General features: G+C 44.3%; 1 protein-coding gene across 16 annotated transcripts in view; it reads left to right on the top strand.

Annotated features, from left to right (window-relative positions):
- The window catches only part of DTNB (dystrobrevin beta), a 139,056-nt gene that overhangs the window by 48,569 nt on the left and 76,048 nt on the right, over window positions 1-14,439 (top strand). For 14 of the 16 annotated variants that reach the window (XR_002436908.1, XR_002436911.1, XR_002436910.1 and 11 more), the window contains one exon: window positions 14,201-14,278. Coding sequence is in view for 11 of the 16 variants with exons in the window: in XM_021391889.1 (XP_021247564.1) it covers window positions 14,201-14,278 (78 nt within the window). In the remaining 5 variants the exon portion in view is untranslated. Of the gene's footprint in view, window positions 1-1,977; window positions 2,064-14,200; window positions 14,432-14,439 lie in introns of those variants that run through there. The other 2 variants (XM_021391898.1, XM_021391897.1) reach the window with 2 other exon arrangements.

Genomic DNA, 14,439 nt, shown 5'->3' with positions numbered 1-14,439 from the left:
TGGAGAAAATCCTCAAATTCTGGCACTTTCTATTTTTAATAAACTGAGCACCCAAGTAGGTATCTTTTAATGTCCATAGGACTTCAGGAGAAGCCTCAGTCTTTTCACGTAGCTGAATTTAAACACATGGTACAGAGAAGAAGGAGGAAAGAGGTGCAAAAAGGTATAATTTATATAAAATGGAGGACTCCTGTGTTCAGGAGTAGTCAGCAATTTGCAGTTCTGAGAGTAAGCCGAGTTGATGTTCATCTGTTTTCCTTTGGATGTTGTCATAAATATTAGGTTCTTCTTGAACTGGTGTCTGTTGCCACAATATCTGAATGGAAAACCAAGCAACTCAAATCTGAATGTCTTATAACTGCTGAAAGCTCAAGATGAGTCTGTGCTGCTGTGACCTTTCCTGGCGCTGGATGATTTTTATGGGCTGTTTATGCACTCCTTTCAGTAAGAGAAAGCTGGAGGTTGGCTCATCGAGGTATCAGGAAGGTGGACCAGTGAGGCTTGGAATGGTGTGGTTTTCTTTTGTATCAAGCATAGAAGATCCATAACTTGATTTGAAAATGTAGTTGCAGAGCTCAACTCCTTAGAAACATAGCTTTACCAATTTGTAGTTAGCTGGGTGATTGTTTTCTCATTTTCTTGCATCACCGAATATTTCCCAAGGTTTATACTTTCTTTAGACCTGTGCAGTGAGTGGAGTTGGACGTGATGCAATTGAATAACATTGCTCTAATGTTCTCTGTGAAATTGAACTCATAAATGAAAAAAAAAAAGTCTGTTGTGCTGCTCTTCAGTTCAGAGCTCTCCTTAATGAAAGGCTTATTGGATGTACAAGGACAAGGCTGCACATTGTCTCCAGAATTAGACTGGCTACCTCCATGCTGTGGTTTGGATGTTCTGTGCAGTTTGTCACTAAGCTTTACATCTGGATTTTCTGCTGGGAGATGCTGCTCAGACTCACAGAAAAGGATTCTGTGCTTATACATTTTCTCGAATTGTGAATCATCCTGAATCTGTTTGCATTTTTCTTCTAAGATTGTCTGTGCTGCTGCTCAGCTGGAGCTCACCAGCATTCACAATTCAGAGTGTACAGTGTATGATACTTTTATAGGAAATAAAAGAATATGCAATTCCATAAGTGCGGTGCATGAAAGTGATGGTTCTGGTTTTTGGGTTTTCTGTCTAAATGATACCACTGGCATTTCTTAAAAGGAATAGAAAATAAAAATAGAGGAAACAGTTTTTAAGCATGAAAAGGGACATGTCCAGAGTGAATTCTTTGCTAGAATTCAGCTTACAAAGAGAAATTGCTCAGGGCTACAGTGAATCATTATTTAGGTGCAAGTGATCATGACCTGATTACATTTCTTGCATGTAAATGAGGTGCACATCGGCATCTAACAGCACTTAACAGGCTGTCTCGCAAAGCTGGAATCAATGTCAGCTGAGTAAATAATGCAAACATAAAGATATTAATAACTAGGAGCTGTCTAAGAACACTTGGCCAAGTGTCACCCTGCAGGAAAGGTTTGGAAGGGTAGCGAAAAGAAAGCTGCACTACTCCAGGGAACAAGAAGGAATAGAAACTGTGAGTTATGCAATATGGGAGAGGGACTTGAAAAAAAGGGTTGCCGAGGGGACAGAGAAATAGGCATACGTTATTAGTATAGATAATAAAGAATAGAATGAAACTGTCCTATTGCTGCACTAAAATAATAAAACTGATCAGTGCTAACGAGAGTTTCCAGAGCAGTTTCCAGGCTGTGGTTTGGCTGGTGAGCGGTTGTGCAGTGTGCTGTTGGTCCCTACCAAAGGTAATCTGAAAGGATCTGGAATTGCACCTTCTATGTTTTAGTCCAAACTGGAAGAGGTGCAAAATTCCTGAATTTAGATGCTTGCTGCTGGTTGTTGATGTCTTGGAGCTGTTGGAAAGTTCCCAAAGCACAGGAGGAAAATGCCTGTTCTTTCTTTTTCCAGGGAGGGAGAAATTGAAGTCACACAGGGCAGTCTCTGACACAATGAGTTTACCAACATGACTTTGATGGTAAATAAACTAATGGAGCAGCAGAGAAGCTAATTTGTTGATCAGTAAAAAGAAACCTAACTCATGCCAATCAGCATACATAGGCTTTTGGCAATGTAATGTAGTCAGACTCAGTTTGTATCATCTTGATCAGATTAGTTTTGATTATTGAAGTGATACTGTTGAAGTAATACATTTAGTATGAGCATTGCACAATTTAGAAAACAATCATCAACAGATACACAGCCAGTTGAAAACTAAATGCTAAGCTAGTTGTCCTTGATGTAACTGAACAGGAAGATTGCTGAATAGTGCTTGGTTTGAAATGAGGTCCTGCAAGCCTGGCCTCTGTGCTGTTAATTCGTGTTTTAATGGCCAGGAGGAAAAATACAAAATCCCTGCTAGGCAGTGAGGTTAGAGTTGGTGTCTTCTGCCTGGTATCTAGTAGTAGGATGAGAGGTAACAACGTTAAATTGCACCAGGGGAGGTTCAGATTGGATATTAGGAAAAAAATTTCTTCTCCAGAAGAGCGGTGCTGCAGTGGCACAGGCTGCCCAGGGAGGTGGTGGGGTCACCGTCCTTGGAGGTGTTCAAGAAAAAAGTAGATGTGGCACTGAGGGACATGGTCAGTGGACACGGTGGGATGGGTTGGAGTTGGGCTTGGTGATCTCAAAAGTCTTTTTCTAACCTGAATGATTCTATGATTCTATGAAATTAGAAAACTATTGGAGGAATGAAGAAAATTAGAAGGACAGAATGCTGAGAAAAATGACTCCAAAAATTGTGGAGGTCTTGGCATATAATTGACTGAATATGCATTTTCAGGACAATTCTGTAGCCCCAGGGGTTAACATGAGTGCAAGGAGGAAGCTTCACCCTTGGTGTTGGGAGGTTGAGTGGTCCTGGTCAGCAGACTGATGAAAGGACCCACAGACAGATGGATACTGGGGGGCTGAACAGATGGAAAGGCTGAACAGGTCAGTGAAAAGAATTCAAGGCCTGGAAAGAAATACTGGAAGTTGCGCAACCTTGTGTTCCAAGACTCCAGCAGCTCAAGTAATGCAGTGTTTACTGCATCAGTATAGGAATGATTTGATAATTCTAGAAATATCTATCCTAGGGAAAGAAAGTATCATCCAGGGAGCTTTAACAGACAGGCTTATCTGTAGACTGACAGGGAGCTGAAGCTAGGCAAATTCAGAATGAAAATAAAAGATTGGTTTTAAATAGTGCGTGTAAGTAATGGTTAGAATGGGTTAGCAAAATTGAAAGTGGTGGAATCTCCTCTACTGAAACTTTAAAACCAAGAGGAGAGTATTTTTTAATCAAATACAAATACCAGTCTGGTTTTGTTCTGTACTTGACAAAAGCTCTCTTACTGCGGTATTTCCTTCTACCCTTATGGTCTATGGAAAACACATATGGCAGTTTCCACGTGGGAACTTCACAGAATCTACTGAAGAAACACCAGGCATGTGGCAATCTGGCTACACTAATTCTGATACAAGCCTTGGTTGTGTTGGCCACCTGCTGGCTCATGTTCAGCCATCTACTGACCAGCACCCCCAGATCCTTTTCCTCCGTGCATGTGTGTTGGTGCTATTGACTGATGGTGCTAAACGTAATTTGTAAGATCTTTGTGAAGTTGTTACAGTAAGAATACCAGTCTGTGGGTTACAGACATTTCCAGTCCATCAGATGTACGTAGTCAGGAATTTTATCTTGTTTGACAATTCAAAAACTTGGTTGACTGTTCCCTTCTTTTCCCCATGAACGTTCCCCAGGCATCAGTGACTTGGGACTCTGCCACTGCTTCAACTTGAAGCCCTAGAGGGAGCAACGATCTCCCAGAGGTCAGATCCCTTTATCTGCTGCTACTGAAAAGCTTGAAAAATGAGCAGAAGCCAAATCCCAATATGCCTACAAACCTGTCTTTTTCTTGACCCAGATTCCTATTGCTTTTGCCGTGTGAGCAGGGGGGGCTAAAACCTCCTCAGCTAAGTTAGTGAGTCTGCTTTTGGTAAAGATCTTTATCTTGCAGTTGCCAAAACGCTCTGAGGATCAGAGAGGGAAGAAAACCTCCTCTCTCCTGCCAGGAGGAGGAGGGCAGTGTGCAGCCTGGTGCCGAGAAACCTGCTTATCAGAGCGTCATTTTGCACTTTTATAAAATATTACAGAACGCGCTGCTGCCGAAACTGCCTTGCTTTGGGTGGGGCAGCAGCAGATCTGATGCAGCATCGCTGTGCTCCTTCATCCTCCAGCTGAGGCTTCCTCGTCAGGCTGCGGGATTTCAGTGACGACTGCAAACAAATCACAGGTTTCCTTCCAGGTAGGGAAGCTTCCAGGAAAGCCTTCACGTAAGAACTGCAAAAAAACTCCAAGAGAATACAGATCTTTTCTCCTAGAAGTGGGGCTTGCTGATCCAAATCAGCTTCTTAAATAGATTAAATAAAATTCCGATAAACACAAAGCAAAGGAACAAGAGATACGCTTTGGTTGCTGGTATTTATTGCAAACATACATCAAAGATGACTTTTCATACAAGTTAAGATTGGAAAATATTAAACCAGCCTCTCTGACCGCCTGGTACTCATTGATCATTAAATGTCACCGCATTCCTTCCCTTCTGAGCCCAGTAATTTGTGTTTGGGAAAGGTTATCTACACAAACGCATACCTTCTTGGTTTTTGGGAGGTGACAAAGGTGCCAGTTCTCAAGTAATTGTTTGAGGGAGTGCTCGTCCTTCCTGCTTAATATTTATGTCCTATTTCAAATTTTTCACCTGAGCTATGTTTCATTTCCAGTGCTTGTTCATTTTTCCTTTCTCTGCTGATCCAAGCGCTGGTACACATCTCCATGTCTGTGCTGCAGGATCAGATTAGCTCTGCTGCCAGCAGCCTGCCTTACCTGCCTGCTACAATCCCTAATCCTTTTTGTAGCCACTGCTTTCAGAAACACAGCTCTGTTCTCTGCATCTTTGACATCAGAGATGTCAGAGTTCCAGCCCCCTGCCACGGGCTGGTTGCCAGCACTAGATCAGGTGGCCCATGGCCCATCCAACTGTGACATCAAAGATGTCATAGAGAAGTAACTTAGTGTTTGGTCTATTAGAATAGTTCTGTTTTAACAAGCTTAGTTTGTTGATCTGGATTACTGTTTGTGATCACCATTTCAGCATTACTTACTACTTTATGTATCTTCTTCGTCCACAATATTTATCAAGACTAAATTTGTGTGTACTTCATAATGAAAAGTCTCAAATCTTCTATGGTAGCTGTAAAAATCCACTCAGACCGTTTGATTTCAAAGATTATGAACTGAGAGATGTTTTTGGTATCTAACAGATCTTAATCCATTCAAAAAGGCTTTGTTGATGCATAGCTCGTCTTTTCATAGAGCCGTAGAATGGCTTAGTTTGGAAAAGACCTCTGAGATCATCCCGAGAAAAGGAAGGCAGGCAAGAATGCCAGGTGGCCTCCATGTATCAACAAGGAGCTCTTGGACTTAGTTAAGCTCAAAAAGAAAGTCTATAGGGAGTGGAAGCAGGAACAGGTTACCTGGGAGGACTACAAAGAAGTTGTCCGAGCAGCCGGAGGGATCAGATTAGGAAAGCTAAAACCCAGACAGAATTAAATCTAGCCAGGGACATAAAGAGGAATAAGAAGAGATTCTACAGGTATATCAGTGATAAGAAGAAGGTCAGGGAGGATGTAAGCCGTCTCCAGAAGGAAACTGGAGACCTGGTCACAAAGGATATGGAGAAAGCTGAGGTGCTCAGTGACTTCTTTGCCTCAGTCTTCACTGGCAGGGGCTCTAGCCACACCACCCATGTTGCAGAAAGCAGTGGTAAGAACTTGGAGAAGGAAAATCTGCCTGCTGTAAGTGAAAATTAGGTTCAAGACCATCTAGAGAACCTGAAGGTGTGCGAATCCATGGAACCCGACGAGATCCATCCCCAGGTTCTGAGGGAATTGGCAGGTGAAGTTGCCAAGCTGCTATCCATCGTATTTGAAAGGTTGTGGCAGGCTGGTGAAGTTCAGGCTGATTGGAAAAGGGGAAACATAACCCCCATTTTCAAGAAGGGAAAAAAAGAAGATCCGGGGAACGACAGGCCAGTCAGTCTCACCGCTGTGCCTGGCAAGATCATGGTGCAGATCCTCCTGGAAAACATGTTAAGACACATGAGGGACGAGCAGCTGATCAGAGAGAGCCAGCACAGCTTCACCAAGGGCAGATCGTGCCTGACCCACCTGGTGGCCTTCTATGGTGAGGTGATGACATCAGTGGGCAAAGGAAGGGCAACTGCTGTCATCTGCCCAGACTCCTGTCGGGTCTTGGACATGGTGCCACACCACATCCTTATCTCTGCACAGGAGAGATGTGGATTTGAGAGCTGGATGGATTGTTGGTGGATAAGGAATTGGTCGGAAAGTCACAGGCAGAGGGTTGTGTCCAGGTGGATGTGGTGAGGAGTGGTGTCTCCCAGGGGTCTGTCTTGGGACTGGGGGCTCTTCATCATCTTCATCAATGGCATGGGGCTTGGTGTCCAACCTTTTGGCTTGCCTGGGCCACAGTGAGTGAAGAGGAATTGTCTTGTGCCGCTTCAAACGTAATCCCTCCTATTTAATTTCCGTGGAAACTACAACAGATAGAAAGAGCACAGTAACGCTCTTTGACAGAGCACCTTCCCAGCTCCAAAACGCTGTTTTTCAACGCAGTCGCCACCGTAGTTCCCACTGTTACGGAAGAGCGAATCCGAGACCGCCTCGTGAGCCTGGATGTGCGTCGCTCTGTGGTTGCCGCGGTAACCGCCGCCGTGCGGCGCATCCGGGGCGCAGCGCCGGGGCCGCGCGTTCGAGTCCCGACCCCGCCGGCAGCGCTGGGACCGGGGGGGAGCGGAGCGGGGAGCGGAGGTGGTGCGCGGGGCGGGGCCGGGAGCAGCGCCGGGTGACAGCTGGCACAGACGGACCCGTCCTAAAAGGTGGCACGTTGACAAAAATGCCTAAAACGGGGCGTCGGAGCAGCAAACGGCACAATTAAGAGCGATGCTTTGTTGCGGTGAGTAGTTTGCATATTCCTAATTAGCGGCAATGAATGGGCGCGATGACGAGCTCAGGGTCGTTAACGTATGTGTTGCATTGTATGTGTCTATATTGCACTGTATATTGTCTGTATTGCATTGTATATGCATATATTGCACTGTTTACGTATATATCGCATTGTCTATACTGTGGGCGCACAGTGTGTCCTGAGGGCAACACTGCTATTTTGGGGGGGATTGTACATCTTTAACTTGAATTGTTGCTGTGTTATAGGGAGTTGTGGTGTGTTTTGTGCTTTGCTTTGCCACAAGACAGCTTTCAGCTGGATTGCTGCTCGGTGCACGGTGCAAAATTAGTTAGAGACATAAAAGCTGTGTAGAAGGACATAGGAAACTTAGCTTAAGACATAATCCTCATCACAAACAAAAAACCAACACTTTGAATAATGTCAGAACAGCACTTGGCCATTTTCTGTTTAAGGTAACAAAGAGAACAAAGCAGCCATCGATCTGTCATCCATACACGTAATTTTTTTTTTGTTCAAAAGTCATTAATTTGCACTGGGATGGAGCAATGAGACCCGATGCCATCCTACAGTTTCCTTCTCTTCCTATTGGAAAAGCGTTGGCTCAGCACACCCGCGGGTGCCTGTGCCCTTGGTGCTCTCATTGCAGGAGTGTTCACAGCTATTTTTAAACAATTCCTCTTTTTTTTTTTTTTTTTTCCCCATACAAATGCACCGTCAGAACGTGGCACGGTGCAGCGAGGAACTGCTGACAGTCATCTCGCCGCCTTCCCCACAGTCCCAAGTGCAAAGGCAGTGCTCAGTGCCTACCCGAGAGCGGTCATTCTGTTGTTTTAATTACAATCTAATAATTAGCCTGATGATTTCCATATTTCTGAATACCTTAGGGAACCGGTAAAGGGTTGCAGAGAACTTCGTGCTGGATTCTTTGCCATTTGGGGTAACCACATGTGTGCTTCCAACCCCAAGTTTGGTTCAGTTGTGCAGAGAGCTGCTTTGCCCCATAAGTGCAGGTTTGCTCTGTCTGCTTTCCTCTGTTACCTGTGCAGGAAACAAATGGAACAAGTAGATTCCCGTTCTTTGCTGTAAGTGATGTGCACTTTGATAATAAGCTCTTTCTTTTATTTTACAGTGGAAAAAAACAAGGAACTTTCTGCTGGAGGTTTTTGCTCAATTTATTGGGGATCTCAAATCATACAATTACAGAATCATGAAGTTTGGAAAAGACCTCTGAGATCCCCAAGTCCAACCCACCCCACTGCAGCACTGCTCTTTTAGAGAAGAAATTTTTCCTAATATCCAACCTGAAAGTAAGAATAGATAAGGTCAGAGCTGAAGCCTTTGCCTGCCCACCTGCCCTCCTAAGGAAAAAGTTTTTCTTGATAAGGGTAGGGCAAGAGGTAATGGCCTTAAGTTGTGCCATGGAGGTTCAGGTTGGATACTAAGAGAAAACTCTCCTTTGAAAGAGCGGTCCTGCAGTGGCACAGGCTGCCCAGGGAGGTGGTGGGGTCACCGTCCCTGGGGGTGTTCCAGAACCATGGGGATGTGGCACTGAGGGACGTGGTCAGTGGGCACAGTGGGGGTGGGTTGGGGTTGGACTTGGTGATAGTAGTGGTCTTTTCCAACCTGAATGATTCTATGATTCTATTCTATGAAGCACTGGCACAGGTTGCCCAGGGAAGTGGTGGATGTCCCTGGAGACACCGAAGGTCAGGCTGGACATGGCACCTGATGGAGCTGTAGATGTCCCTGTTCGTTGCAGAGAGTGGGACCAGATGGCCTGTGAGGGTCCTTTCCAACTCAAACAATTCTATGATAAATGAGCACTGGAATAGAGTTGAAGTGAGGTGAGCAGTGACCGAGTTTCAGTTGCCCTCTACCCATGCCTACGCCTGCAGAGGAAGCGCACACGAGCAAACTCCCTTCAAATGGATTGCCACTGTGGCTATTGCTTGTGGCATGTCCTGTGCTCATCTTATGCATCTCAACCACATGCCTTCAGCTTTGCTGCTCCATTTGTGTTCCACAGCCCCAGTGCATTTGATCACTTCTTTAACACAGTCTTTTTCCTCGCTTTAGCTTGATGCAGCCGTTGCACTCACGTTGTCCTTTTTGCTTGAAATTGAAGAAATCTAATCTGAAGGAGTTCCACAATAGGAATAGAACTTCAACAATTCAACTCTTTGTAACATTTTCTCATTGTGGGGTTAGATCTTAAATATCCCAGTTTCCAGAGAAGCACTTCGAAACTTTTTCTTATGGATGATGGATTTCTCTCCAAGCATTGTAGGAAGTCACATGTATGTATATACAACAACCGAAAGTTTCCAGAACTTTTCCTGCTGTGAAGTTTTACCCCTCACATTTTGGGGTGAAAGAGCTCAAAACAAACACGCAGATGCTACTGCAATTATTTGCTAATTCAGAGTTTGTGACTTCCCAATGAGTCATCACAGTCCTCTAACCAGAACCACAAATACAACCGAGATTGGGAGATTTCTTTGAATTATTTCCTGTGCAAAGTAGAAAATACAAGAAATCATGCATTTTCTAAAAAGCACTGATGTTTCCAACAGGAAGAACTTGCCGCAACCATGAGATTGGTTTGTGTTCCTTATTGCCCTCGTTATTTAAAACTTGCAAGGAGTCTTCCAAGCAGAATTTGTTCATTTTGCTGTCTGTCCCTTGGATTTTGATATATCTATGCTTGAGTACTGCTGCTTGGTTTTATTACAGATAAATCAAATTTATAAGTAGATTACCATCAAATCACCACAGATTTGTCTCCAAATAGGAGGTTTGGAGATAGCTCTGTGAAAAACATGTTTTCCAGCTTTCAGTTGTTCCTGTTTTTCTTCCTGGCTTTCTGCTGTGAAGTTTCACTTGTTATTACCAGCTATTGCATCTTTAAATAGGTTTTCCTTTTCTTCACTGGCCTGCCTTCAGTGCTTGCTATTGAATTGGTTGTATCGATCTTATATTCTACTTAGCCAAGCACGTAGGCAGAGTCAGAAGGTAGCAGGAGATCATTATTTGGATTTGAATAATAAATAACGGGCCTTTTTTATGGTCTTTGTTACATATAATACATGGTTCAAAAGAAGTCATTCTTTCATTTCTTCCTTCTTACTGAGTAATTAGAGGATAAGACTTTATATAGCAAATAATAGTAAATGAATTGTCCTCTTAGATAGAAGAACAAATTTGCTCAGTAGAGGGATTGCTGGAGAGAAAATTCTCCCATCAGGTGCTGTCTTCAGATGTGTGATGTGACCTACTAATGTCCTGGCTGACGGACTGTGAACCAGGTATAGGCCTGGCTCAGCTGATTTCCAGAAGTTTCTCAGATAACTGTTGCATTCTTCAGGCACAGAGAGGATTAGTAAGGCTACGTCTAAGGAAGGAGTCTGGAAGCACTTTCACAGAATCAGATTCGTAGAATTGAAGGGACCAGCACTGGGCGCAGTGCTACCAGCGTGGCCTACCCACGGCAGAGCAGAGGGGAGGATCATCTCCCTCGCCCCGCTGGCCACGCTCTGTGCAATGCACTCCAGGGTCCTGTTGGCCTTCTTGGCCATTAGGGGCACACTGCTGGCTCCTGGCCAACCTTTGGTCAACTTTTCTTCAACCATTGGTCAGTCACTGATCAGCCATTGGGCAACCGGAGCACCCAGGTCCTTCTCTGTAGAGCTCCTTTCCAGCAGGTCAGCCCTTAACCTGTACCGATGGGTGACATTGTTCCTCCCAAAGCTGCAGGACTCGACACTTGCCCTTGTTGAGCTTCATGATGTTCTTCACCCATCTCTGCAGTCTGTTGAGGTCTCTGAATGGCAACACCATCTTCTGGTGTATCTCCACTCCACACAATTTGGTATCATCAGCAAACTGGCTTCCTCAGACAGGTTTATGATGAAATGCCATAGGGCTGTTATATCAAAGAATAAATGTCGATAAAGGAATGAGGTAGCTCAAACCACAGTGCTGCATATGCTGTTAGTTTGCTTGTGCTTGGGACCACGTTTTGCATTTTTGGCAACTCACTTTTTTATTATAATTGTTGGAGAATTTGCTAAATGACAAGGAAAGATTTCAGTTGCATTGCGCATATATCATCCTTGCAGAATGCTTCACTTACAGTAAAATTGCTTCATCCTCTCTCACTGATGAAGGATGCTCCTTCCATGCTCCCCCCTCTCCGCTCTTCCATTCAGTTGCTGGGATATGGTGCTCGTTTGCTGGAGTGAGCAGAGCGATCTGTTTGCTGTCCCTCCTGTCCCATTGCAGTGGCTGGCATGGTGCCTGCTGGGGAGGCATCCAGCTCTCCTGCAGCCCGCTGTCCTTGCTGCACTGAATACAACAGGCTTTGCAGCAGAAGTTCCATACAGATGGAAGATTTGCAGGCAAACGCCAGTTTGTGTTCCTATCTTCTTTCCTACTGCTTCGTTGAGTTTTCAGTCAACTAGGAACACCAGCCAACAATCTACTCTATACACTAGCATGGAAGAATATGTTCTCCTTTGGCTTTTGAATTATCGATTATCAATGATCTTAGAGGTCATTTCCAACCTTAATGATTCAGTGATTCTATGAGAGGGCATGGTGTGCATGGCTTGATGCAGGTTGGATATTAGGAAAAAAATTTCTTCTCCAGAAGAGTGGTGCTGCAGTGGCACAGGCTGCCCACGGAGGTGGGGGGGTCACCATCCCTGGAAGCGTTCCAGAACCGTGGGGATGTGGCACTGAGGGACGTGGTCAGTGTTCATGATGGGATGGGTTGGGGTTGGACTTGGTGATCTCAGAGGTCTTTTCCAACCTGAATGATTCTATGATCCTGTTGAAATGTGGCCTGGCCCTTTGTTAGCATGGTAAACTGGGCAATTAGAGTGTGATGTGCAGGTGGTCAATACATGCAAGGGAAGCAAAAGCTGCAGCAGTGGGAAAGAAGAAATCTGTACTGAGGGCACGGCCTTGCTCGTGTCTCTTCAACCATTCCAGCATTTGTGTGTATGTGGAGCTGGGGTCGTCCTGCTGTAGGTAACCTCAGCCATGTCTATTCTTTGGAAAAGTTCCCTTTGGTCTCTCCTGAGAAACAGAGCAGAGTGGGTACATTATTGTGCTGTTATCAAAATGTATTGACACAGTTCTTCCAAGAATGGGATCTGAGGAAAGCAAGTCGCGCTGGTTTTGCTTTGAATCCTTCCTGATAGGTTGTAATAGAAAGAGATTCGTTTGCACAGCGCTATTCGTGGAAATCTCCCAGAGGACTTCTGATGGCTGTTAAGCAAAGAAATTCTGCTTCTTTGCTTCTATGGAGAGACCATGCAATAGAAAGTAGGAATTTCATTAAATCAAATTGCATTTTACAGTCAATGTCTTTCTTATCTGAAAAAAAGTGTGAAGTAGTATAGGAAGAATTAAGAAAACAGAGTTAATGCTCATTTGTTCTAATGAGTTATGATGAGTTATCCTTTCCTAGCCTGCTGTATGAGAAATAATAAAGTTCCCAGGAAAAGGAATCTGTCTTGGTTTACTGCTTTTTCCAACTGACACCTTATAGAGGGAAGTGGAAGGACTCACATGCCAGCTGGGATGGTTTTATTTTTACAGTTATGTACAACTGTGTTCCATCAGGAATTGGAGTCAGTCCTTGTGGGTGCCTTCCAACCCAGGATATTCAGTGCTTAATTATTACTTACGGTGGTGTTTTGTTTTAATTAGTAAGCTGAACTAGGTTTCCATATGGATTTGGGTACTACTCCGTTGTTACAAGCTCTCTGTTTAACCTAACGCAAATTTCTCTTGGATCCGGATCTTGACCACAGCGCCTGCTGGCTGTGCTCCTAGAAATGCTTTATGTTAACCTTTGCCTACATAAATATATGTAGGTAGGTAGCCAGAAAACTGTTTACTTTTAAGTCCCTTTAAATTTCTGTCGGCTTGCCTGTAAAATGGAATAATAATAGGTAGAGGTCAGCCACTCTATAGCGCAAAGTGATTTAATATCAGTATGTTTTTACATTTTTGTTCATCTAATATGTACCTTTGGTTTGTGCCTGCCTGGCTGCGTTGGCTGTGTTTTCATTGTAGTTCTCTGTAATTCTCTCTGTACAAAGAAATACAGCCTGGGCTGCAAGCGGGGTCCCTGAGCAGTGCCAGAAGGGCTCACAGTATCCCTTACAGATCTTAATAGAGTAGGACTGTCCAGGTTATAGAACAAAACTCAGTGGTAAGGTTAGCAAAGGTATTCAGGACTCCATTTCTGTTTAGTTTGTATGTGAGTAAGTACTGTAAATGCAATTCAAAGGAAACAACAAAAAAGAGTGGCAGCTTCCATGCAGTAATCCCTGTTAATTCCATCCCTATTAAGAGAGTGACTTCAGTCCAGGCATTACTAGCTGATAGTTAAACAAATGCTGGATTTGGGATAATAGGTAGTGGCTTTAAGTTGCTCCAGGGGAGGCTCAGGCTTGATGTTAGGAAAGACTTATCCTCAGAAGGAGCAATGCTGCAGTGGCACAGGCTGCCCAGGGAGGTGGTGGGGTCACCATCCCTGGAGGTGTTCCAGAACTGTGGGGATGTGGCACTGAGGGACATGGTCAGTGGGCACAGTGGGGTGGGCTGGGGGTGGACTTGGGGATCTCAGTGGTCTTTTCCAACCTGAATGGTTCTGTGATTCTATGATTTTTCCAGCTAACTTAGATTTAACTTACTAGAAATAAAAGCCAACCGGGAGGTGTACGCAATCATGGTTAGAACGAAGGTTTATTGCAATAAGTCAGTGCCTCACCTCTGTAGACATTTCCGATATGTCCCCTTAACTTGAATGTTCATCTCCTACATTTCTTTGAAGAATTGGACAGTGCCAAAGGTCAGTTATGTAATCACAAATGTTAGTTCTACCTTCATTTTAAAGCAGCGCAGAAATCCCGAAAACTAATTAGAGCAGAGCAGACCAAGCTCTTTAAATACCTTTGTGCGAAGCAATTCCTGCTGCTCTTTGCCCAAGTAGTGTCACTGACAACAGCGATGCCCTTTTTCCTGCTATTGGTTTTGTTTTCTAATTTATTTCTTTTCATCACTAACTGGAACAAATTCCTCTTTCTATTTCAGTCCCCCCCGACCTCTGACTAACATGAATGACGCCATGGTGACCCACATGTCCTCCGGAGCACCGACACCAACAAAGAGGTAGGCGTGCCCTGCAGCATCTATCCTTTGCTCCTCAGAGAGGTGAAAAACACAGAGCACGGGGTTTGTATCACTGGAGCTCTTCTCACGTGTTTGGAATAACACTTCTACTTCGGAGTATACAGCATCCATTAAAAAAGGAATTGTTTGCAATGCTGTTT

This window comes from Numida meleagris, chromosome 3 (assembly GCF_002078875.1).
Source record: "Numida meleagris isolate 19003 breed g44 Domestic line chromosome 3, NumMel1.0, whole genome shotgun sequence".
NCBI classification, from domain to species: Eukaryota; Metazoa; Chordata; class Aves; order Galliformes; family Numididae; genus Numida; species Numida meleagris.
The sequence above is the reverse complement of the archived record's forward strand: the minus strand, read 5'-3'. Positions and strand labels throughout refer to the sequence as shown.